Source organism: Callospermophilus lateralis, chromosome 10 (genome assembly GCF_048772815.1).
Source record: "Callospermophilus lateralis isolate mCalLat2 chromosome 10, mCalLat2.hap1, whole genome shotgun sequence".
Lineage (NCBI taxonomy): Eukaryota > Metazoa > Chordata > Mammalia > Rodentia > Sciuridae > Callospermophilus > Callospermophilus lateralis.
The window spans coordinates 42770959-42796231 of record NC_135314.1 but is presented as its reverse complement, the minus strand read 5'-3'; the positions used below and the strand labels follow the sequence as shown (position 1 = coordinate 42796231).

Genomic DNA, 25273 nt, shown 5'->3' with positions numbered 1-25273 from the left:
TCTTTTTCTTTCTATTCTTCCACATTGTTTCCCTAAAGACACAGTGTAAACTGAGTGTAAAGAATAAGAGTCTAGGCTGGGTATGGTGGCACATCCCTATAGTTCCAGGGACTCAAGAGGCTGAGGCAGGAGGATTACAAGTTTGAAGCCAGCCTCAGCAATTTAGGGAGACCCTCAGCCTCTTAGTGAGAACTTACCTCAAAATACAAAACAAAAAGGACTGGGGATGTAGCTCCCTGGTAAAGGACCTCTGGGTTTAATCCAGAATAACAACATAACAAAAACAAATAAACAAAAAGCTAAGGGTCTAGTTTTCTTATTGTGATTAAATGAGTTGCTATAACAAAAGACAAAGGCCAGATTGACACTAGATGAAAGTTCCAGAGGAGATAGTCTCTCTTTTTGTTTTCTTTTCCAGTTCTCTCTCTCTTTTCTGGAGGAGGAGGAATGATAATTAGGACATGAGCTCTACAAACCCTCCAATGTAAGTAATGGTCTTAGGAAGAAAGCCTAAATGTACTAGACAAAGAACTTCTAAATACTGACCCTTAACTCTTATAAGGCAAAGATAACAAGAGAAGGAGGGTGGAATAAGAATGGTTGTGGAAGCAGTAAATCATAAAGAGGAGAAGAAAAGAAGGAAGAGGTGTGAAGGGAAGACAGTTAATGATAAGGAACCAATCGTGGGACCAGAAGTTGGTCTGGTGTGATAGGTCATCATGTGCTGTACCTCCATTTCCCATGCTAGAGCCAAGATGGCTGTCCAGGTCCAGACATCCTGGTCCAATACAAGGCTCTGAATTCCCAGAATCATAGCCTTTGAGAGCTGGTACAATCCCCCAAGTTTATCTGTCCTGGCCAGTACAATAGTCCCTCTGTACTACCCCAGATTTTTTTGTGGAAATGTTTTCTTTGATGAGAGATTCATTTATTACTGCCTATGGGTTTCTGTTGTTGGACCATTCCAAACATTCCCAAGATCTTCTTAACACTATACTGAGCTCCCCTATGTCCTCTACAACTCTGGGTTTAAATAATATTTTCTGGTGGCCTACTCAGCAATAAAAGGGATATATGGGCTCTGGAGTGTGATCACCTTGATTTTACCCAGGGTCAGCAACTTATGCACTAGCTCTGTGACCATTAACAAATTAATCTTTCTGTACTTCAGCTTCTCATCTATAGAATTGAGTTATTAATAGTACTGACCGAAATTAGATGATCTGGGGAGAATTATGTATGGCACAAACAGATCATATGTTCATGCTCAGTAAACTAGAGAACTGTAGCTACTGAAATTATACACTAGATCATGGGGTTATCCAAGGCAAAAACTGGGCCTTATTTATCTCTGTAACTTTTTTTTTGTGATAAGCACAGGGTTTGGCTGAATATTTTATAAAAAAAAATAAATGATACTGGATGACTAAACAATTAAACAGCAGTAGCTGTATTCAAGCATAAATCCCTGTACATCATCCTGGGTCTATGACAACCTTCTTTTCTAAAAATCTATCACTGAATTCTTTCCCTGTCCTCAATTTAGCTACTGTTTATTGCTCCTCAATCTAGAAATTCCCATCTTCTCTTCCCAAGGTGGGATGGAGAGCCTTGGCTCAAGGCAAATGTCACAAGAGCCACCCTTCAGACATCAAGTCCAATCCTGTAGAGAAAGTCACTGTGAAGTGTCTTGCCCTGTTTTCTTGTAGCTAAAGTTATAAATTGGGATTAATTTGTCCTGGTTTTTGTGGTGATCACATGTGGCCCCATGGGCTACAAGCCTTCTGAAAGCCTGGGGCCTAAAGGAAGAGGAATAAGAAAATTCTGGGAGAATCAAGATCACAGAAGGCTGAGAGGGAGTGAGATAGAGGAGTGGCAGGAGTGGGGAGTAGACAAAGTAGGAAAGGAAGAGGATCTGGGAGCTAAGGGACCCTGCATCTAGCCCAGGAGAGGGAGCCTACAGGAATGTCAGCAACAAGCTGGAAGGTCCAGCTGCCAAACTGAAATGGCGGTGCCTGTGGAACAAATAAAAGTACTAAGAGAAAGCTGGAGGAGGAAGCACGACGCTCAACCAAGAAATTAAATATCAAGGAACTGCTCCTTAAAAGTTCAGGCACTTTCCCATACATCAACTCCTGCCTATCCGGGTCTCTGGCAAAGTCAGCCTGGTGGCTGCTGGGCTCCCATCTCATCCCACTCCACTGTTCCTTAGGACACAAACATTTTAAGGGCTATAATCAACACACTAAATGTCCACACTGTTTGATATACCAGTGAAGGTAGAAAAAAAAAGTGGGCAAATCTGGACTTAAAAAAAAAAAAAAAAATCCCCCTAAACATCCACACTGCATTACCCACCGTGGGGGATGGGGGGCGGGCAACTCCAGATTTGGCTACCCTAGGACTTCCTTTACTAGGGGCTCTCTCCTAACCTGTGGTACCTTTCTTCCCCCACCTCTGACACACAGGGTGAATGGCAGGGCACGCAACCGAACAAGAACAGAAGTGCTCCCTCTTAAGCCCCCAGTATCCTGGGGAAGAGGCCCCAAGCCTTCACGGGAGGGGGTGGAGGGGGCGGGGAGGGGGCGGTTGTAGAAGATTGCTTGTTTATTTGTTTCCTGGAACACCCTGTTAAGAATCTCAGCAACTGCAGTTAGTGCCCTATAGTTTGGCAAGCAGAGCTGTTTCTCGTCGTTCCCAGCTGCACGGGATCTAATTCGCAAATACACCATCTTGTGTTCAACACTTAAATGGAAAACAAGCAGCCCGGGGAGGAAAGCAAGTGGTCTAACTCTGCATGCCCCTTTCGGAGGAATTTATATTTCTAGGTTCTTTGACTAGCTGGTGTCGGTTGCGGAGAAGATTTCATTGGCCGCGACCCTCATCTCGCCTCCTGAGCCCACTCCCTCAAAGATTATGGAGCTGCAATTAAGCATAAAGAGAGAACGGTATTTGGCTGGGCCTTAGGCCTTGCCAGTATAAAACAGCAGCTAAAAGCTGTGAGAGCTCAGATTTTAAAGGGAGATAAGTGCTTATTCTTCCCACTGGAAACCTGGTTAAAAGAAATTAGGGCCTCTCTTAAAGGTAACTAAGATTAGAAGGCTCGATTTCCGTTTTCTGTGTTTCTGTGGGCCGAACGCCCAGGTCGGTCAGCGAGTTTCTCTGTGTGGAATGACGAATTCCTCTCGTCTGAATTCTAAAAAGATAACTTTGCCTGGTGCTGCAGCTGCGAACGTCTGGCGCCAAGCGACCCAATCCTGGCCGTGGCGTAGCTGAGGGAGGAGTGGGGGAGAGGGGAAAAGGGGGAAGAGCCGAGCCTTGGTGAAAAGTCCCGAGAGCTGCAAGAGGGGAAGTAACGGCGGCTCCTCCCGGCTTCTGCCCCTTTAAGTGCTTCACTGACTCAGCTAAGCTTCCCCCTCAGGTCGCGTTTTTTATGAATGAAAAACGTCCTTACATTCATTATATAAACAAGCCAATGCTGATTGGCCAATGGCCCCCGGTGCATAAATTATGTAAAACAGACCCCTGAGGGGGTGGAGAAAGACCTATCGTGGGCCAATAGGAGGTGGAGTTGGTGGGGCGGCTCCGCAGGATTTGCCCGAAGACAGGGTAAACAAGAAGTGATGGACAGCCGCGGGAACGGCCTCAGGCCAATGGGAACGAGTCTGGGTTAGGGCCGCGGGCCAATGGCAGCGGGCGGAGCAGGGGGCTGCTGGGGGCCGGGCCAGCGCTCCAGCCTGGTTGGCAGCTGCCGCGCAGAGTCCAGCCGCTGGTGTACTGAGCGGTTCAGCGTCTCCGGAGCGGCTCGACCCAGTCATTTGCCTAGGCGCCCAGGCCCGGTGCGCGCGTGCGTGAGCGCGCCTGCGCCGCCGGGACCGCTGCAAGGGGCAGAGAGCAGCATCCTCAGGTGAGTGGGCGTTGAGGGGGCAAAGGGGCATCACAAGGTGTGTCCTGCAACGGGTCCGAAAGGCCCAGACGGCGAGAGTTCACTGGCTGATTCAGAATCCTAAAGTCAGGGTGCACATCTGGGGTGAACCCCGGGGGCTGACTGGCCCCTCCCCCAAGCGGCCCGGTCCGGTTCGGTTCCTGGGAGGCATCGGGCGGGGGCGGCTAACGGTTCCGGAGCGCGAGCCGAGCGGGTTTCCGCACATCGCGGGGGAGGCGCTCCCGAGCGCTAGGTGCGGGTGCGGGGCTCAGGATCGAGGTGGGGGAACACTGAGTTGCGGGGCTTTACTGTCTCTGGAGATCTGGGAGCCCTGAGGGGACTTGGAGGCTCGCGAGAAGAGACGCTTGGCGGAGCTTTGCAGTTAGGAGGAGGGGGCGGGAAGCAGCTTGAGGCTGAATGTTTGAGAGGTGCCCCCCCACCCCCCGCAACACCAAAAAACCAAGAAGGGTTAAATGACATAGGCATGTGCAGCCTGCGGGTTTGGGGGTCGGCCAGGAACTTATGCAGCTCTTGCAAGTTTCAGATTTTGGAAAGTAGACACCCAGTCCCCCACTCCAATTCTTAGCAGGGTAAGGGCACCGGGTTCCGCGGCGACTCTTGAGAAAATCCAGGAGCGCCAGAACTGCGGCCTGGGGATGGTAGAAAGAAACACAGAGCGGAGCGGGGAAGGAGAGATGCTGGAGCCTCACGGTGGATTTGGGGTCCGGCTGCATTTTCAGAGGGAGCGGGGAACCGAACTCCTGGTGGAGGATGGGGTGCGGAGGAGAGATGTTTGGGGTTGGAGGGGGTAAATTGGGGGCGGTGGGTAGCACACGGTGCCGCACCTCGTTTTTATGAATGTGGGTGACTTTATGAATGAAGCGGGTTTCTTTCGTTGGCTCGCTGCTCCCTGCGGCTTTTTTTTTTTTTTTCCTCCCTTTCCCTTTTTGTGAATGAAGCATCGAGCTTTCTTCCTAAAACGCTGGGGTGAGGGGCCTGCGTCGGAGGCTGGGCGTGCGTTGGGAGTGGGGGCGGGGGCGCAGTTGAAGGAGTTTTCATGAATGGGGAAGGCTGGGAATTGGGTGGAAGTGTGTCTTGTTTTGTGAATGGGGCCCAGCGCTAGGGATCCAGTTACAGTCTCTACCTGATGTGGCGGCCGCGGCTCGCTTTCCCATTCATAAAACCAGGCCCGCTGCGCGCCACCGGGGAGGGGCCTCCATCGAGCCGCTGCGCTGTGTTGAAGTTTTCCTGGGGGCACCCGGGAGGGGGGGTGCACAAAGGAAGTGGTTTAAACTCCTGGATGAACTCGAGCCTTCCCTTCAGGCTTTAAAAAATACTTTGAACACAATGTTTCTAGTCCTTGAACTCTGAGGGCTGCTTTAGATCCTCCGAGCTGCTTTGGATTCGTTTATGGCAGTTTCTTTTATTAAAATTTTAAAAGAAAATTTTATTCTCATCATGAAAATGTCTCTTCACCCCCCTCCCAGCTTTTCTCTTCGTTGTCTCCCTTCTCCAATAGACATTTACAGAATTCCTAAGGCCACGACTTAATCAGACAGATTTTCGAAGGCGACAGAGAACTCTTTTTCATGCCCTTCAACTCAATGCTAAGATTTCTCAGATTTTCTATACGGGTTGGTGACATTTGAGAGAGGCTTTATTCCGAACGTTTTTGCCCTGTTAGGAAAGCAAGCAGGCAGGATGGCGGCAGTCTTTTTCTAGAAGTTATGAACTGTACTGTTATGCTCCTTTCTTTCCTTTGACTTTGAAAATATCTGATTACTCTGGCCAAGTGCTGAGAAGGCTGGCTGTGAAGAGTTTTCTTGTATCCTGCTCACTTGTGAAAATTTGATAGGTTCCACATTGTGAAAACAAATTGGATGGAATTGCCCATTGGAAAAAAAAAAAAAAGTTCCCCACTTAAAATTTATATGCAAGTTAAAGAAATTATTCATGAAGCATTGCTTAGGTCTGGGGTGAGTGAAATTAATGTTTTCCACCTTTATGTTTACCTAACTGCATTTTTATTTGGAGAAAAAAATAAAGTTGGAAATGGTACCTTCCTAATAAATATTGTTACTTTATTTTTCACAAATTAGGAAACATTCTCTCATCTTGCATTTGACCCCAGTCTTTTCCCCCAGCCCCAACACATACCAGGAATGAAAAGAGTTTAATGCTGGGGGTGGGTGGGTGGATAATGTCTTGGAAATCTGACCTTACTGTAAGAAAATAAAATTTAAATTATAATTCTTTTTTAAAGGTCTTTGGTAAAGATATGTTTAAAATATATACAGTGAAATTGTTTATCAATTTCTTTTCATGGATATTTTATTCTTTTAGAAGTTGGAGATACCACAGATATCTCTATAAGTTGCCATGGAGATATTTGTGACATTACAGACATACACCTGTTTGGACAGAAGGTTTAGGTTTTAAATATAAAGAGTTGTGTCTGAAGATAAGTATACTTCTGATCAGTTTTTTCCTTGGAATTATACATAGTGTTTTTTACCACTGACCTATAAAATACTTTTAGAAACACCATGTGTGTCAGATTCTTAATTGCCAATAATTTGGAGTACTTAAACCCAGTTTCTCTACTTCTTGTTACTGTATTTTTAAAACCCTACTACAAATGCTCTGGAGTATCTTCTATATCAGAGAATCAAGAGATCACCTTTTAATGATGAAAATAAGGTTTTTGGTTTGGGGGGAGTTTTGTTTGTTTGTTTTTTTCTGGGGGGGGTTTGGTTTAGTTGGTTTTTTTTTTTTTTTTTTTTTTTTGGTAGAGGAAAAGGAGTACCAAGTCTATAATCTTAATGATAAAAGAAAGACAGACAGACAATAATGACTGGGTAAATGGATTTGGCACTGAGTACATTGTGAACCTTTGATACCATTAATCAAGTTCAAAGTTGGTTTGAAAGCTTACACTTTGAGTGGGCTTTTAAGTACTTCAGAGAAGGGTAGTGATTTTGTACAACCCTAAAGAAAGAGCAGTATAAAATTGCTTCATTGCCCCCCACCCCCCAGTTAAAATCTCCCAAATTCATATTACAGGAGGATCTCTTTTCCCCCAGAAATTACTCAATGCTGAAACCTTTCAAAGTGATATTAGAGACGTTGGAAGCACCATGGATGGGTTTTATGATCAGCAAGTCCCTTTTATGGTCCCAGGGGTAAGTTTATGTGGCTTTTGGTTTGTTTTGTCCTCCCTCTTCAGTGAGTCGTCTTCTCATTTGTTAGTGGGTCAGTTCCCTTTGGGCCTCTTTACTATACTTCAATCTTGTTTGTTGGCCTCTTTCAGAAATCTCGATCAGAGGAATGTCGAGGGCGGCCTGTGATTGACAGAAAGAGGAAGTTTTTGGACACAGATCTGGCTCATGATTCTGAAGGTAGTGAAGCTTTCCCCTCCTCTGTTTGTCTTCCTCATATCACTCCCAGTGATAGCAGCATGTAGATTCTTCCCCTCTTCTCCTTTGCAGAAGTAATAGCCTCATTCTGGGGTCTTCTGTTTTTAATTCCAGAATTGTTTCAGGATCTCAGTCAACTTCAAGAGGCTTGGTTAGCTGAAGGCAAGTTTCTTGGCTGTCCTATTTTCCATATAAAACATTTTACTGTGCCTTTTAATAAAACTTAAAGATCTAAAATAAAAATCTCTTTTTCAGCACAAGTTCCTGATGATGAACAATTTGTCCCAGATTTTCAGTCTGATAACTGTAAGTACCTTTCTGGTGAAGACACATTTGTTCTGAAAATGATTGGTTTGGGATCATCAATGTCTAGAATATTCTTTTCAGCCATACCAAGCCAATTTGGACAGTGGTATGCATGTAGTTTCTTTTAATAATTCAAGACTAAACCTGAAACCTTTTGTTCATTTCTTATTGAAATTATTTCTGAAATGCTTCTACTCTATTGCAGGCAAGATTTACTGAACATAATTTCATCCTAAATTTTTTTTTTGTTTGTGGGGAGGGGCAGGGAGAGCATACTGGGGGTTGAACTTGGGAGCTTGCATATGTTAGGCAGACACTCTACTATTACATTACCAGTGCCCCCACAGCTTCCCCCGCCCCAGTACTGGGGATTGAACCTAGGGGCACTGTTACCACTAAGCTACATCCTCAACCCTTTTATTTTTTATTTTTTGAGACAGGGTCTCACCGAGTTGCCCTAACTGGCCTCAAATTTGCAATCCTCCTGAGTAACTGGGATTACAGGCATATGCTACTGTGCCTGGCCTAAATTTCTTTTTACTTTTAAGAATATTGCAAAGCTCTGATCTCAAAATTGTGCATTAACTGACATATAAGATGCTGGGCCAAACAATTATTAATCATCCGAGTTCTTATAGCTTTTTTTTTTTTTTAATACATTAAGCCTTTGATACAAATGATGAATCTGGATTTTTTTTTTTTTTCTTTTAAAGAGGCAGCAGATAGTTAATGGGAAATTCCAGTTAATTGTGGTTTCACTCAACATGTTAATTTTGTTTCTGCTAAGCTATCAGAGGGTGTCACAGAGTGACCTGATTTTATTTTTCTTGCAGTTGCTGTGACTTTACTGTTCATATAAGAGTAAAACCTTTTTATTAAAATGGTCATTAAGTGCTCATTACTTGAGATAATAAGATGCAGCTTGTGGTTCCAAAGATGGCTTTAGGTGCTGACAGGAGCACAGTTGGTTTTGACCTGAAGTGGGGGGGCTGTCCTCAACAGGTTTGGGAGCTTTTATGGTCCAGGCAGAGCTATCAAGGACAAAGCTGGCTGATGAAATTTGAGCAGCACAGGGCTGCTCTAGAGAGCATTAGTCACTGGCGAATGAGCAGGTTTAAGAGAGGCCTGGAGAAAATGCTGTCTCTCTTGAGAGTTGCATCATAGAAAAATTCATGTCTCTTAGTCATAGTTTATAATAGCAAGCACCTGAGCCAGGCAAGGATTCAAATTCTCATTTTGCACCAAGATTTTTCCCACCTTTTTAAATCTGTGTGTGTGTGCATGTGTGTGTGTGTGTGTGTGTAAAAATGCCACTGGGAGAGAGGGTATCTTTGAGTCTAAGTAAAAGCTGGGTATTTTAAATCTATTAAATGAAAGAACAGAGGTACCAGCTAAACATTCTTTAATGATAGGCCTTATGTCCAAGGCACAATGCCATGAAACTTTAAAAGGAATAGACTAACACACAGATGCATGGTTACCTTAGCTTTGTCGTAGCTTGCTGTGGATGTTTTCTATATGAAAGGAAACGCTTATTAATTATTGCCCTTTGATTGCTTTCAAGTGATTGGGAAGCTTGCCGCTGAAAGGCTAAATAAAGATAATTCAAATATTTTGTGTGTGTGTGTGTGTGAGAGAGAGAGAGAGAGAGAGAGAGAGCAAAATGAAAGACAGAATTTGTAATCTAACTTTGTTCTGTGTTGACAATTTGGCCCAGCCTTTCCATTTCTTGCTCAGAGCAACATAAACTAGAGTCTGTTTGGGAGGTGGCTTTCTTTGCAGAGGTTCTTTGAAACATTTTTATGACACTTTTGTTTGTTTCTCTGTAACCCAAAAGAGTTAAAAGGGAGATGATTGCCTGTGCTGAAGCAAAGGTCGGTTCATAAGAGAAAGATGTCAGCAAATAAGATTTGTATTTGAAAAGATATTTATCTGGAAGAACAAGCTAAAGCAAAGAAATCAATAAATGTGTTTTGGTTCCTTAGAAATAATTCCTGCTTAGTGAATAGAATGTGCTAAGTTCAGTAATTAAAATACCATACCTTAAATGGAGGAGCTTTGGGAGATGTCCCTGATTACCAAGTGTGAGGTTTTTTTACTTTGTGTTTTGCTTTAAATGCTTAAAGTTGAGTTTTTCTATATTTTAAGGATAAAATTGCAGCCTAGAAAAGCCTCTTTATAGCTCTTTCCCCCTCTAAGTCTTATTTCTTGACATGGGCTTAGGGAAGGATAGATTTAAATAGGTTTACTTGTTGAGAGGTTGGGCAAGAGCGCCATTATGGGGCAGTGTGGCCTTGAGCTGTTCATTCAGGCTGATCTGTATGACTGTGGTTCAGACTGACATAGAGCCCCAGAAGAGCTGCCAGAGTCCACAGCTGGGCAGGGCAGAGCAGAGAACCCTTACTTCTTTGGGAAGACTTTCCACAGCCTTGTGTTGGAGGCCTCCATTCTAGTTATCTCTGGAAGAGGCCATGATTATTCCAAGGGAGGGAATTTAATGAAGTCTTAGGAGTTAGTTTGAATCACCCAATCAATGAATTGTAAACCACACTTATAATTGCCAGGAAGAGCAAACCTTTTTTCCCACAGTATCAGAAACATTTGTAATAAATGTTCTTACCAGTAACCACTGATAATGTCAACTTATCCTGTTAAAATGATTTGATTTAATTTTCCGGTATGCATGAGAGTGTGTGTAAGTATTAAGAAAAAACTGCTAAGTAATGTGAGTAATTTTTTTTTTTTTTATTTTGGGATATCAGTTTTGAGGATTATGACTTTTTGGGGGGGCATAAACACTATAAGTTTAACTTCTAAAGACATTATGTTTTCTAAGTTTTTCAGATTTGGGTTCCCTGCCCATAGATATCCATCCCTGAGTTATATGAATAAATGAAACTATTGTAAATCTTATGGAAATGTCCAACTTACTTCTAGCTATGCAGACATTAATGAAGTATCTTTTACTACAAATTCCTAAAAGTCAAATTCAAGGAAGGAGAAAGTGTGACCTATGGACTATAAGCGTTCTGCCAGTACCTTCCATTGTCCCTTGGTCCTGAGAAGTAACCCTAAAAATCCTAGACTGTTTGAGCTGGAAGTCCCTTGTAGACTCACCCCTTCATTTTACAGAAGAGATAATATAATGTCCAAATAGCTGAAGAGACTGACCATTGGTTTGGTGGCAAATAGGTTTAGGTGAAATGAGAAGGAAAAAAAAAAATCTACAATAACATCTTTTAAGAAACTCTCACAGAGCTGCAGAATCAGGCTACGGGCAGGCTCAATGGATTCAAAACTCTCTCTCATCATTTCAGATACCTGGAGGTGACTCTCAGGAGAAAGCCTTAGGGAGATTGCCAGCCATTTAGTCCAACACCTCAATTCTCTTCTGTGATCCCAAGAAAGCTATTACATCTAGTGCTTCAAGTTTTTCCATTTAGGATTTGGAAGAGAGCAAGAAATTATAAAACAGAAAAATTATTAAAACTGATATTTCCTTAAAGACTTATTAATGTGTATATAGATATTTTATCTGTTTATAAGTCACTGCACGAATGTGTGTGTATCTATATAAATGAACGTATAGCTAAATACGTACATTATCATATAGACTACAAAACCAGGGAATCTGGGTCAGTATATCCATATATACACATCTTTACTACACATTTTTACAGAATTAACAAATAAAAGTCATAGATTGGTTCTCAAAAGCCCTTCAATGTGGGGGTGGAGTACATGTTACATTCTTTTTTTTTTCTGAACTGACTACTTGGGTACTTACGGGAGTAATACTAGATTTTGGCATATATAAATAGCAGTTTTAAAAAATGCAGACTTCAGGGCTGGGGCTGTGGCTCAGTGGCAGAGCACTTGCCTTGCATGTATGAGACACTAGGTTCAATCCTCAGTGCCACATAAAAATAAAAAAAACTACAAAAAAAATTTTAAAATGCAGAACTTCATTTCTTATTTTTTAAAATGTCACTCATTTGTTTCAGTGATGGTATTGTGAATACCACCATCAGGATCTTGAGTAACAAAAATATTTAATACTGAGGAAAGAGCATGATAAAATCTTATTTTAAAATCATAGCCTCAATACTAAATACAATTTAGAGATTTGTTCTAAAATTCAAATGACCCCATTTTCCCCTTGAAGTGTTCTTTTTAGACCTGTGTTTCAAAAAGAATGGAACTACTGAAGGAAGTACAAGTAATTTCCTAAGGACTGACTAATTAACTGATAAGATCAACTTTTCATAAATACATTGCAGTAGATGGCTGGGGAAATAGGATTAATTGTTATGACAGCCCTTGAGCCTAAAACACATTGATCTTAATCCTGTGTCACTGTGAGATTATTCTGCTGAAAAAAAATTTTTTTTTCTTTTAACATGGGAAGCAGATATAGTAGAAATAATCAGTTCCTTTCTTTTGGGCAAGGCACATCTTTTTGACCCTGATGGGATGTAGAAAGCTTCATGTTTACTTGCTCTGTGGTCTAGGGCCATTTCCATTTGAAAGGATCCTCCTAAAGTCTTTAGCATTTTTTGGAAGATAAGAAAGAGAACTGTGGGCACTTCACAAAGGAGAGGCATAAGGAAGTCAAGGCTATTGGTTTATACTTTTTAGGAGCTAGTGGTTCTCTAGGTAGGGAGAAGGAAGAAAAGAATGCTGAAGAAAGCATGAGGAAAAGATTGTCCAACTTTACAGAGTGACTTTCAAAGTCTTTGTTAGGCAGCCCCACTACCTTGTCTCTGGAGAGGTTGCTAAATGATCTGAAATCCTTCCTGTTTTGATAGCCTCTAACTCTCAAGGACTCAAGACCTAAAGTACCTATTGACCTAAGTTTAACAAAGTCTGCTTTTTTCTAACTTTGATTCAGTTAGGCTTATTTAAAACAAAACCAGGTAGCCTTTCCAGTCCTTTATATTTCATGAGGAGACTTGAGGAGATAATCTCTGTCTTCCAGGCAGATCACCTGTGTAGGTTCCAGAAGCAACAAGATCCTGACATCTATCAAGAAGCCCCCAATACTCGGCCAGGGTTGTAGCTCTCTGGTAGAGCATTTGACTAGCATGTGTGAGGCACTGGGTTCGATCCTCAGCACTACATTTAAAAAAAAATAAATTAATTAAAGGTATTGTATCCATCTACAACTTAAATTTTTTTTTTAAAGCCACTGTTCATTCCTTTCTCCTTTAATAGCCTTAAATTTTACAAGATTAAGACATAGGTAGCTGATAAAGCCAAAAATTTGTATTGTCTGCCATTTCTACTATCTAAGAGTAGTATTGTGACTTCAGTTACTGGGAGTGGGATAAGTTTGGGTGCCTGATTCTTTGCCTAGAGACTGTTTCCTCCAATGTTTCGTGGGTTTTAATGGTGGTAAAGCATATCCAGTCTCAGAGACTGACGGCCCCCTCTCAGGCATACGGCTGCCCTTGAGGCAGCTTGGGCCCCATCTGTGCCCTGGCACACAGTGCTTCTCTACTTGGATTCCAAGGAGCTCAGAGTCTTGTCATGTTGCAGCTCCCAGCTCTTGGATGAGTGCCAGGCATGCTGATGCCATTACCGGATTAGGTTGCTTTTTTAAAAATTCATTTTGTGAACTCATCAAACTCATTTAACAGAGGCTTTGGTCGTCAGTTTCTATCATTGTCCTATTCCTCTAGGCTCTGCTAAAAGGAGTGGTGAGATACTAGGCCCCTAGTTGTGCGTGTGTGCACCTTTGGGCCTGCTGGGGAGATGAAATGGACTAGCAACTCAGATGTTAAAGGGAGAAGAGCCCCACGTGAAAGGAACCTGCCTAGCAAATAAAGGAGATTTCCCTGATTAGAAGGAACAAGTATATAAGGAAAATTGCAGCAGAGGATGAAAGATTCCAAGAAGGAGGCTTAAATCTAGGTTTTAAAAAGCCAGGAATTTGAGTTTGGGCTCCTGAACCACCAAGGCATGGAGTGGGGATTGTAGTCAGAAAGACCTCAGAGGACATTTGAAAAACAGCCAAATGTGTTAAGGAAAAAAAAAAAAAAAGAAAGAAAGAAAAAGAAAGACACAATCTGTGAACTCAGTTATCTCCTGGATTTGATTTTCATAAAGAAATATGCCTTTCCTTGAAATAAAATGTGGTTGTCAAACCGGCTCCATCAGCTCTCCCTAGGGGCAGTTATTAAAGGTTTGGAAAAAAATCTCTAAGAAACCAAACCAGTTTTTGGCTTTGTACTTTTGGAAATCTTGGAGTAAATTTCACCGTCCAATCCCAGACTTGCACATTCTTCTCTTTTAATGTCTCCTGGGCATTCAAAGGGTGTTCCAAACCCTTCCAAACCATGCCAAAGCCAAGAAAAGGCACTGTGAAACTGTCCTAATAGGGAACTCACAGCCCCCTTCTCTGCAGCCAGAGAATCTGTGTCTCCAGAATCCCTCTCCCCTGGGAGGAAGCCAGGTGGCTCCCAGTGTAGCTACTGGCAATGAATGGGAAAGAAAGTCTAGAGAGGCAGGCTTCCAGAGAGAGCTGTCTCCTAATGCAAACCAGCTCGCCCAGGGGCAGGAGAAATATCAGTGAAGTCTGTTTTTCTCAGCTGGAAGCTACACTCTGATTCTGAACTGGACTGCTTCTGAACTGGGCTGTGTATGATAGTTTTTCTTTTGCCTTTCCCCTTTTGCCAGAGGGCATTTCCCGACCTCACTTATAGCAGATTTGCACACCCTTGCAGATTTCAGCAACAAGTCTTGGCTGTTTAGATCCTAGGGAGGGTGCAAAGCAGGCAGGCGCCCCTGCAGTGTCTGAATTTCTTACATAAACAGAGCACACTGGGCGAGCAAGCGTCCCTGCCGCGACAGCTGGGCGCTGGGCACTGTTAGGTCTGCCCTAGCTAGCTGAGCTGCAGACTCCCCCTTTTGCCTGAATGGAGCATTCCAAATTGGTTGTGAATGGAGGGCGGGGCTCACTTGCAGACTTTTTCAATGAATAACCAGACCCCATTGTGCAGCCTGTGGAAAAACAACCAACTCAAACAACACTGGGACTGTTAGAAATATGCTTGTGATTGGCAGCTTGGAGAGCCTCCAAAATTAGTTTCCTTTGGCTTCCCTGCTGCTCCCTGTTCTCCAAGCCTGGGCTTAATGGAGTTTGAGTTTTCTTTTAAGTGCTGTCTTTAACCCTCAAGCTGCCAGGCTGATGGGGCTGCATTTACAGGGAAGGGCCTCCTCTGCTCAGGAGGCCACGAGTCCTCTCCCTATTGGCCCCATCTTGTCTCCCTTTTTAGACTAGCTATCTAAAGGGCAGGATAATAGAGGTAGCTTCCCCTGGAGAGAGGTGTTGAGACTTGATCTGAGGATATTATCCTTTTATCTCCTTCCCTGGAGTTGTGGCTTTAACTCCCCACAGAAGATTCCTGCCTGCCCTTGGGCTCTGACCTCTATTGCTCTTCACTCCAGGCCTGAAGAACTTACCACACACGGATATTTCTTGACTAGGTTTATTTTTTTTATTTTTATTAATTTATTGTGTGTGTGGTACTGGGGATCAAACTCAGGGGTTTGATCCTCTGAGCCACATCTCCAGTCCTTTTTATTTTGTTTTGACATGGGGTCTTGCTGAGTTGTTGAGGTTGGCCTCAAGCTTATGATCCCTCTGCTCCAGCCTCCCCAGTTGCTGGGATTACAGGCAGGTGCCACTGTGCCCAACTTCTTGCTTAAGATTTTAACACTGGATTGACAAAGCTGTAATTATTCTTTGGCCGCGTTTCCTGTTTAATTTCCCACTGTGGATGGATAAATGTCATTTTATAAAAACGCAAACTCTGGTTATTCAGCTGAAGGGGAATCTCACTATGGCTGCAACCCTTACCCTGGGCACTAATCAAATACTTTGCCTCCCAGAATGAGCATCGTAGGAAGTACCAGAAAGAACCCAGCCTCTGATCAAGCCCCAAACCAGAATGACCTCTCCTCACATGGAACCAGGCCAGGTTCTAGGGCTACACACACCTTAGCAGTGTCCACCATTAAACATCCTTCAGGGTGGGCATGGTTGTGCCTGTAATCCCAGCAATTCAAGGAGGCTGAGGCAGAAGGATCACAAGTTCAAAGCCAGACTCAGCAACTTAGTGAGGCCCTAAGCAACTTAGCGAGACCCTGCCTGTAAATAAAATATAAAAAAAGCATTGGCGATGTGGCTCAGTGGTTAAGCACCTCTGGGTTCAGTCCTTAGTATGAAAAAAAAAAAAAAAAAAAAATCCTTCAGCTAGCTAGTACCCACAAAGGGCTGTGTGGGCTAGCCCAGGGCTATGTGATAAGGATCAAAAGAACAGTCAGTTAAAAAGCAAAACAAAACTTAATAGTAATGATTCCATGCATTTTCCTCAGGATTTTATGGATCCCTTTTTAGTGCTTACTCTACATCCTCACAATGATAATACTGCCATTTGCACTTCTGTTTTGTCATAAGGTTTTTTCCCTGAAAGATTCCCTTTGCTGTAAATTGATCTTGTAAGCATGCTTTCCCTTCCTTATTGGAAAAAAAAAAAAAAAACAGGCCTGGGCAGATTGTCCTTTGTGAGAGAGTTTGAAATGTGTCAGGAGGTGACCCTAGATATTGGTTGTACAGGATGGTGCTGATAGGGGGTTTCTCCACTGGAGCTGAGGGGAACTTGGCTTACATAAACACTTTTTAGCTGAGTGCTTGGAAATGCTTTGTAATGGCCTGGAAGAGCACTTGACAAGGATGTTTTTATACTTTCCCATAAATAAAAAGTAGAATGGAAGAGGGGGATGTCTCTTGCCCATGGTCACCCTTAGTGAAGACCACATCCAGAGCCCACCCCAAGTTTCCTAATCTGCATTTTAATAGAGAAAAACTGAATGAGGGTGACTACACTGTATTGAGGAATATCTTGAGCCAGAAAGTTTCTGTGTCTTCTCAATTCTCTCTTCTTTTCTTCCTTTCCTGACCAGCCATAGAATTTTATTTCTTGAGAAAAGCACGTAGGGCCTAACATATTCTGTATCTTGATGAATATTAAATTTAGTCCCTGCTTCCAATCTCCATTTGTTGAAATAGGGAAAAAATGTTTCTAAGGCTCCAGGTGTCTCCAAAAGCAGAGAGGCCCTATGATATGTTTGTATCTAACTCAGCTACAGCAACCTGCTCTGCACAGTCAATACCTAGGAAATGTATTTTGTACGTGACTACATTCTCTCTTCTCTCTTCCCAATACATCTTCCAATAGGCTTAATACCAGCCTCTTCACTAGTAGGAAAGTAACTCTTTGAGTCTCAAAACCTGAATTCTAAGAGTCCTTGGGATGACTTTAGGAAAAAAATATGCTATTTCTTATTTTTTTAGTATTTATTTTTTTAGATGTAGATGGACTCAACACAATGCCTTTATTTATTTTTTTTTTATGTGGTGCTGAGGATGGAACCCAGGTCCCGCCCGCTAGACGAGCGCTCTACCGCTGAGCCACAATCCCAGCCCCTATTTCTTATTTTCTGTTTCTTTTTTTTTTTTTTGGATGCTTACATTAGTCAGGTGCTCCTTGGCTTCATTTAAACTTTGTGCAGCTGGTACTTAATGCTTCCAGTAAGACTGCATGTGCTGGAGAACAAGGCACAGTCCAGGCACCCTGCTCACTTTCTTAGTTTCTGCTAGTAGGAGGAGGGCTGCGGACAGAAGGGAATGGTTTTGGAAGGAGAAGCTGATTCCTCTAGGGTTTGGATTTTCTCCTGTCAGATTTTAAGGATGAATTTTAAATTTGAAGTTGAAGATAAGATTTTCCACAGGGTTTAAATGCTATTTCAAGTACTGTTACATTTCATTTTAGTGCCAGTTTAGAAGAGAATTGTATAAATTGGAAGTAAGTGTAGAAAGGATGATAAAGCTTAAGGTTTGGTTTCGCTTCCTTCTTTTTTCCTTTCAGGAAAAATGCCCTGTTACCCTTATGTAGGTGGTGTGTTCCACCCGAGCAGCCCTTCCTGGTCCACCATAGCAGGGCTGGAGTGAGAAGACTAGGGCTCTCCTCAGACCTCTTTCTCAGTCTTGAAAATGAAAACAGTTGCCTATGGTTGGTAAATGTTACTATTAAAACTCTTTGAACAGCCATCCAAGGAAAAGTAGTAAGCTGGTCTGAGGATGCTCAGATCCTCCTTTTGTTGTAATCAGGTCAGTCAGTCACATTTTTTTTCCTGTCAATGTCATATGCACAAAAGTAACCAACACCCCAGATGGAAGCAAGCTCTGTGGCTGAGTCTAAAGCCCCAGCCCACTACAGTGGAAGGGGGTAGTGCATCAGAAGCGGGGATAGGAGGAGGGTTCCTTATTTTTATCTTGCTTTTTTTTTTTTTTTCAGTTAGATCTGTCCATGTGGACAAGCCATTTACTAAAACTGTTAAATACTTTGGTTTCTCCAAGGCCCACAAGTTCTGGGATGTGATTCTTAATTAGAAATAATCATTCTGCACACACACACACACACACACACACACAAAAAAAAAAAAATTCTCTTGTGGAAGAGCTCCATCCATATCTATTGACACATGAGCCCTATTTTAATCAAAGTTGGCCCTGTTCTTTTCTAAGCTCCTTCTCTTTAATTTCTTATATTCAAGCCCTCTTGGATTCCCATTCTTAGAATTCTAAAGCAACAATTCTAAATTGTTAGGATTGTTAGGACATGTGTCCTCGGAAGGAAAGAGGCTGCATAGATCCAAGTTGTTTCAAGTACAATGCTGTTGGAAAGAGTATGAACTTCAAGTAAACCCGAAACTAGTTCATCTAGGTAAAAAAAAAAAAAAAAAAAAAAAGTCTCTCCTACTGTTGGCATTCAGTTTTCTTCCTTACTTGATAACAGTTTTTCTGTTTGGAAATGACTATTTAAAAGATGCAGTTTGTACTAAGAAGGAGAGAGCACTTCAGTGCTAGACAATCATTCTTACTCACAGTTTACCATCTGTGAGTCAGGACATTCCTGATTTAGTACATATGTACAAAGTGGGCTCTTCTTACTTCCATGACCACTTCTTTGGGAGGAGGGAAGAAAGAACATTAATACAAAGAATGTCTTTCCTTCTGTTTAGCCTGACTTAGAATAGAAGCCTTTGAAAATCACCTGTGTCTTTCTTGTTAGTATTGATAGAGGTGAAGAAAGGACAAAGCCAGTGTCTCAAAATCCTCCTAGCAACCCTCCTTCCTAGCTGATGCCCAAGAACATGCCAGCTTTTCTACTCTGACAAACTTGACACTGGAACGTATGTCACCCTCATGGCTCTTTTGTTCTGAAGACAGGCAGTAGATCAGTCTGTGCATCTCTGTGCAGAACCCATTACCCCAAGCTCTTCCCTGGACCCTCTGAACCTTTAGTGGGTGGAAATGGCTTCTAGCCTTGTGCATTGGGAGGGGTAGACAGCTTTGAGGAGCACTTTTGCTCTTCCTAGTCAAGCTTCCCTTCCCCATTTGTCCCACTGTCTATCCTTTAGGGCCTGAGTGTCATCCTTAACCTGGGTAACGTTTCTTATCTCTGGAAGGGGAGTAAAAAGGTAGTAACTGGGGAGGCTGAGGCAGGAGGATTGCAAGTTTGAGGCCAGCCTCAGTCACTTAGCGAGGCCCTAAGCAACTGAGTAAGATCCTGGCTTAAAATACAAATTAAAAGGGCTGGAGATGTAGTGTAGTGGTAAAGTATTCTGGGTTCAATGCCTCCTGCCCCCCAAGAAAAAGGTGGGCGGTGGGGAGAGAAGGAGAAAGGGGAATTACTGGGGACTGAAGTAGAGCAAATTATATTCTGTGCTTATCTGGTTATGTCAAAATGAACCCCAATGTCATGTACAACTATAATGAAAACTAATTTTAATAAAAGATGGGGGAAGTCTTGAACTCTCCCTGGAGTTTGGAGTGCCTCCCACATTTTCTCTGGTCAGTCTGAGTGGTACTATCCACCTGTTTGGTTGTAGTTGTAAATAATTCAGTGACATCTTAAGCGGACTTTCATGGGGAAAATTGGGGGTGTCATCTTCAGAGTTGATGATGTGATTGTGAGGTATCATGTGCTCCAGAGCTAGCTGCTGCTGTTGCTTGAAGAGGCCATGAGAAATGGTGGAGGGGGAAGGAAGGAATTTCTTGCTGGATCCTTGAGCTGGGCCTAGCAGAAGCAACTCTCCCAACTGCCTTCCCGTCCCCCATGTTAAATGACATCACTAGATAATGTCGACACCATAGTTCAAATAATATGATTCCAACAGTTAGGAATGCCTCCAACAGTTAGAAATCCAGAAATCCCCTTCCTGCAGAGTACATGTCCCTGTCAAGTCAATCTCTCTTCCCACAAAGAAGTTGATCTGCCTTTGTGATTGCAAAGCCACCATTTTCATCTCTTCCTGCTGTGATTCCAGCCAGAAAGGCTTTGTGCGAGGGTCTAATGGAAGCTAGGACCTGGGGCCCCTGAGGCTTGAATTGCTGATGTGCTTTGGCATCTTCAGAGCTGGGCTTTTCCATAGTTGTATCTATCTTGCATCTCATATAGTTCACATTCCAAGGAGCAATAAGGGCATAAAATACTGTCATGCTTTGGGGCTGGGGTTGTACCTTACTGGTTGAGGGCTTGCCTCGCATGCGTGAAGCATCGGGTTGATCCTCCACACCACACAAAAGTAAATAAATAAAATAAAGATGTTGAGTCCATCTATACAAAAAAAAAAAAAAAACTATAACACTGGCTTTATGCAAACCAAATTAGAAATGGCTCACTCCTAAAACAAACATACACCCTGCAGCACTTTGTCATCAAAGAACAACTCTATACACTCCAGCATTTTCCCAGAGGAAGTGATGTTCTACAAACCCAATACTTCATACATGTCACAATTTAGACCCACGGTGCTGTTATCGGTTGAACTCCACAGTGGAGATTAAGGGTGATCTGGGATAAACTGGGGAGGGGAGAGAGGCTTACAGGGCATGGCTTCATGGACTTAACCTCTTCAGGTTAAATTGTCTAATTTTAAACCTAGGTGGGGGAAATTTTATCACTAACTCTTAATTCCTCTAAACTGGGAGAAATTCACTCTCTCTCAGGGGGCTTCTTGAAAAATTAGTCCAGTTATTTTCTAAGCTCCTTTTCCTTCCCTTAATTTCTAAGTCCTACATTCAGGGACCCTGGGTTTCCATTTTCAGAATTCCAAAGTAATCTTCCAATGTTCCTAACAACTGTGTGTTTCTGTCACCCCGTTTATATATCAAGAGTGGGTTCTCTGAAGACACAGTCTCTACACTGTCTTTCAAGCAAAGTGCTTAGCATTTTTTTAATAGTTCACTAGAGAAATTCCTGGGCTTGTTCCCCCCAAATACAGTTCTGGTTCTTGAATTTCCCAACACTTGGTATAACCTCAACTGCTCTTAGATATAAGAGATGTCCCCTTACTTCACTTCTGTTCCCACTGTAGTAAGACCTGGCTCTTATTGCACTGGTTATCATTTCACTCTGGAATTCCCCAGCTTTTTTTAATGTAGGGTCATTAAAACTTCAAAAACTTGAATCTTGATCTTAGGTTGGTGCTATTCCTATACCAGTGTAACCCTAACTCGTTTTGTTGGATCTGTTCTTCCCCTTGCCTGTATCATGATATTAAGTTTAAAGTCTTTTTCCTGGAGCTGATTGTGTTACCCAAATTTCTGGGAGTAAATTCTAACAATAGAGTGGGGTTTATTTTGTCCACACACCAATTATCGAAGCCTTTTTTGCTGAGTGTAGTTTTTTTTCACACTGCATAGGAGAAATCTGATTCCTGTAGCCAAATGTTCCAGGAACTAGCTCCATTGGTTCCTAATTTGGCTTGTGGGTTATTTATTGTACAGAAGGTGATATCGCCATATAGAAAGGACTTTAACCTCATGGTTAATCCTATACTCTGGAACCCCGAAATATACCCGAAATATACCATGAGGGTCAGTTCTTTTGGTCCTTGCCGAGAAACAGGACAAATTGGAAAAAATACCTGGAATAATCAACATCATAACCTCCTCCCACCATAACCTCCTCCCTCCGCCATGGTTAATTATCAATCTAAAATCCTGAGTACTACAACTGTGCCAATCCTAAAGCAATCTTTCTCTATACCTACTAATTCTCTATCTCAGAGTAGAAACCTTATTTTCTTCATGTAGGACTTAGCCTAAGACAAATGCTTCTGTTCTTGAAGTTTGAGATTGCAGAATGAACTTGCCCTGAAATCTCACGGGGTGTATCTGCGTAGGTGTTGACTGTACCAAGTGTCTCTCAGACATTGACTCCATCCCATACTCCTGCTGCCATCCTTGGTTCCTAAGGCATAAATGCACAAGGGATTCTCCAAGGCCAGCATGCTTTCTTCAATACAATTTAGATCTTTAGCTCCATATCCCTTTCTGATTCCTCAGCTTGATAAGCTAGTTTGGGCCAGTCGGAGCCTCAGAACCTCTTGTGCCTTTCCCGCCAAGGGCCCAGCAGCAGAAGTCTTGGCCACCCAATTCAAGTTCTGTTTCCTTACCCTAGTCTTGGTCCTGTTCAGCCATTAGGGACAGAAATTGCCAAGCCAGCTGCTTGGGGGATGAGAATGAGGGAGAACCTCAAGAAAGAGACCTTGAATTCTTTTTAATTCTGCTAACCTTCACAGTTGGTGATAACTGTATTTTGCTCTCTTGAGGACTCTGGAGATAAAATCTAATGCATTGTCTAGCTTTTCTGATAATGTTCTAACCTTGTGAATATATATTCACAAAGAATGAATTTTTTTCCCCAAGAATGCTTTATGGTGTTGAGTTGGACATATGTTTTAGTTCCTGTTATATATCAGTAATATATATATGGAATTAATGATGGTTGTTACTTTGGCTGGTCATTTTGTACTTAAGCAGTCTTTTTACTTAAGCAATCAAATGTTGGCAGCAGGAAATAGTCACAGTGGGAGCAGTGGCAGTTTTTGCCATCTCTAGGGTGTTTTCCTTGCCCTTTTAAGTGGGCCAAGGCCAACAAAATATTTGAGAACCACAGGCTTAGACTTTAGAGTATGACCAACATTTATCCTTGTGTAATTTTAGATTCCCAGGGTTGTATTATCCTTCCAATTTGGTAACAAGCCAAGGGTGGCTTTCTTCATGTGTGAATGCATGGGTTTGAAGTTCTTAACACTTCTGCTTTTGACATGTTAGTCAACCATAAAATACAGGATTTTTTCCCTCTCTCAATGCTTTTTCTCCATTTCTTAGAGGAAATGGAATATAATATGTCTTATTGGATTTATTTTTAAGACAGATTCCTACATTTACTTCATTGATTTCTGTATATATCCTTTTTTTCCTTCTGAAATATTTGAAAGCAAGTTGCAGACATTATGGCATTTCACCCCCATGTACTTTATGCACATCTGCAAAGATTAAGGACATTCTTCCCTTTATCCTAAGAAAATTACATGTCATTTGGTGTAATACTCAGAATTCTCCAGTTGTTCCCAACAGTCTTTTATGGCTGCTGTTGATATTATCGTTTCTTGTTTGTTTGTTTGTTTTACCTAAAATTGAATGAAGAATCCACACATTGCATTTATTTTATTCCTCATATATCTTCTTTAATCTACAATAGTCTACTAATTTTGCCCACATAACACTGACTTTTCAAGAGTACTGGCCAGTTATTTTATAGTTGTCAAGTTTTTTAGGATACATTTTAAAAGGATATATAGAAATGCAAATAGCACTCAGAAATGCTGATCTCAGGCCTGGAAATACAATATATTGTTGATTCTCTCACTTTTCCCATCCATGTATGTACTGACCTTAAAAGAACAGAGTGAGTCCCTTTAAACCCATCCCAAATAGTTTGTGCATATTTGGGGTGAGGGGCTTTCGGGGTGGGGGGCTCATTATTATTATTTTTTTTAACACAGCTTGTTTAGTAGTTGATCCTACAATTTATTAATGATTTTTCACTACATTAAATTTGAGAATTTATGCTTACGAAGGTTCAGTGTGTTAGATGTTGAAATAGCATTTTCCCCTGTACCTCCTCCAGTTCTGCTTTTAGAACGTGTACCCCCTGACTAAAATTGGTATTTCCATTTTTTATTTTCAAAACCTGTTGCCAGGCAGGATCAATGCTAACCATTCAGATGAGTTTGAGCATGCCTCTTATTGGCTTGAGAAATCTTAGACATCCCTTTTTCCACATACTCTGTTTTAAACTGCCAGAAACAATCCACTCACTTAGTGTTCTCCTTGTGATCCTTATTGTTCCCAGAACAGGGTATTATATACTTCCATTGTCATTCACTAGTGCTGCTATAGCAATCACAAAGAATATGGTGATAATAATAAATTTTATGCCTAAAATGAGTTTCTACTTGGTCCTAAAATAGAAAAACATTTCTGACTACTTCTAATAATATGGCAGAACTTAAAAAATAAGCCTCATCCTATTCACCAATTTTTTTTTCCTTGCTATTAGCTGTATGAGCTTTGTCTCACAATTCATCAAAAAAGGCCAGAGCTAAGAAAAGGCAAGACAAGGTTAGAAAGTAGACTTTTGATTTTATTTTGATTTTTCAAATCACAGACCCCAGAGAATACTCCCTCTGGTCACTAAAAGCCCTCTGGTCTTTGGGATGCTAGACAAGTTAAGGGTAAACCATCAAGGAAGAGGCCACACTACTCTTTCCTGTTGGGTCCTTTGGTTTCTGTTTTGCCAATGTCATTTTTATATTCACATGTCTCTCTGCTTGATAGTCTTTCCTTTGCCTTCTTTCCTCATGTTCTCTACACCTGACATCATCAAAAAATAGTATGGTTAGATGCCCACCCCCAATTCTTGACTAAACAGCACATGGTTTTTCCCTTAGAGGGAAATGGGTGCCATAGTAGCAGTTTGAGAAGCAGTGACCCCCAAGCTGGTAATCAAGATAGTAGTATGTTTAGGAATCAACCTACCTCACTTTATTTAGGATTATGGTCTGGAATCCTAATAATATCTGGCCATGACTGTTTGAATACATTCCACATCACATTTGTTCTGAAGTGCTATCGGAGGCTCTGGAGCAGACACTGGCCACCTGAGACACAACCTCATGGGCATGCCACTCAGAAGCAGGTGTTGGTGTTCTGGTCAACTTCTGTCATGAGACACAACCTTCCATGTAAAGTAAGAGGATCATGGCTGTGAATGTGACCAAATAAGGGCCTCTCCCAAGGTCAGGCTCACACAGCTGATTTGGAAAAGATGAGTCTGTCCCACGTGAAGGTAATGAAACTGAAGAAGGGAGGAGGAAAACCCTAAAACAAAATCTAAAGGACAACTGGTAGAAGGCAGGCAAAGCCTCTGTGTAGAGCAGCAGAAGTCAGGGTGGGTTTAGGCCTTCTTCCCCTCAGACTGCAGTTTAACTGATCAGCAATTTCATTTACTCTCCTCCGTAGCTACATAAATGTTTCGTGTATTCACAACAAAGTCTGTGGCAAATTGAAACTTAGATGATTTTGAAACACCAAAGGAAATTCTTATTAGTCAAGGTAGGTTTTGCCTTTAAGAAAAAAATCCTTTTGAATGAAACTTTCATTCATCATAACATTTAACATAAGTGCTTCCCCTTGTTCATGTCC

The 25273-nt window shown here is 42.0% G+C and overlaps 1 protein-coding gene across 1 annotated transcript in view; it reads left to right on the top strand.

The window, feature by feature from the left end:
* Positions 1-3797: 3797 nt before the first annotated feature.
* Etv5 (ETS variant transcription factor 5) overlaps positions 3798-25273 on the top strand; it is a 57596-nt gene continuing 36120 nt past the window's right edge. The window contains exons 1-5 of the mRNA XM_076867513.2: positions 3798-3907; positions 6989-7107; positions 7236-7323; positions 7456-7503; positions 7597-7647. Coding sequence (XP_076723628.1) covers positions 7063-7107; positions 7236-7323; positions 7456-7503; positions 7597-7647 — 232 coding nt within the window. The 5' untranslated portion in view covers positions 3798-3907; positions 6989-7062. The remainder of the gene's footprint in view (positions 3908-6988; positions 7108-7235; positions 7324-7455; positions 7504-7596; positions 7648-25273) is intronic.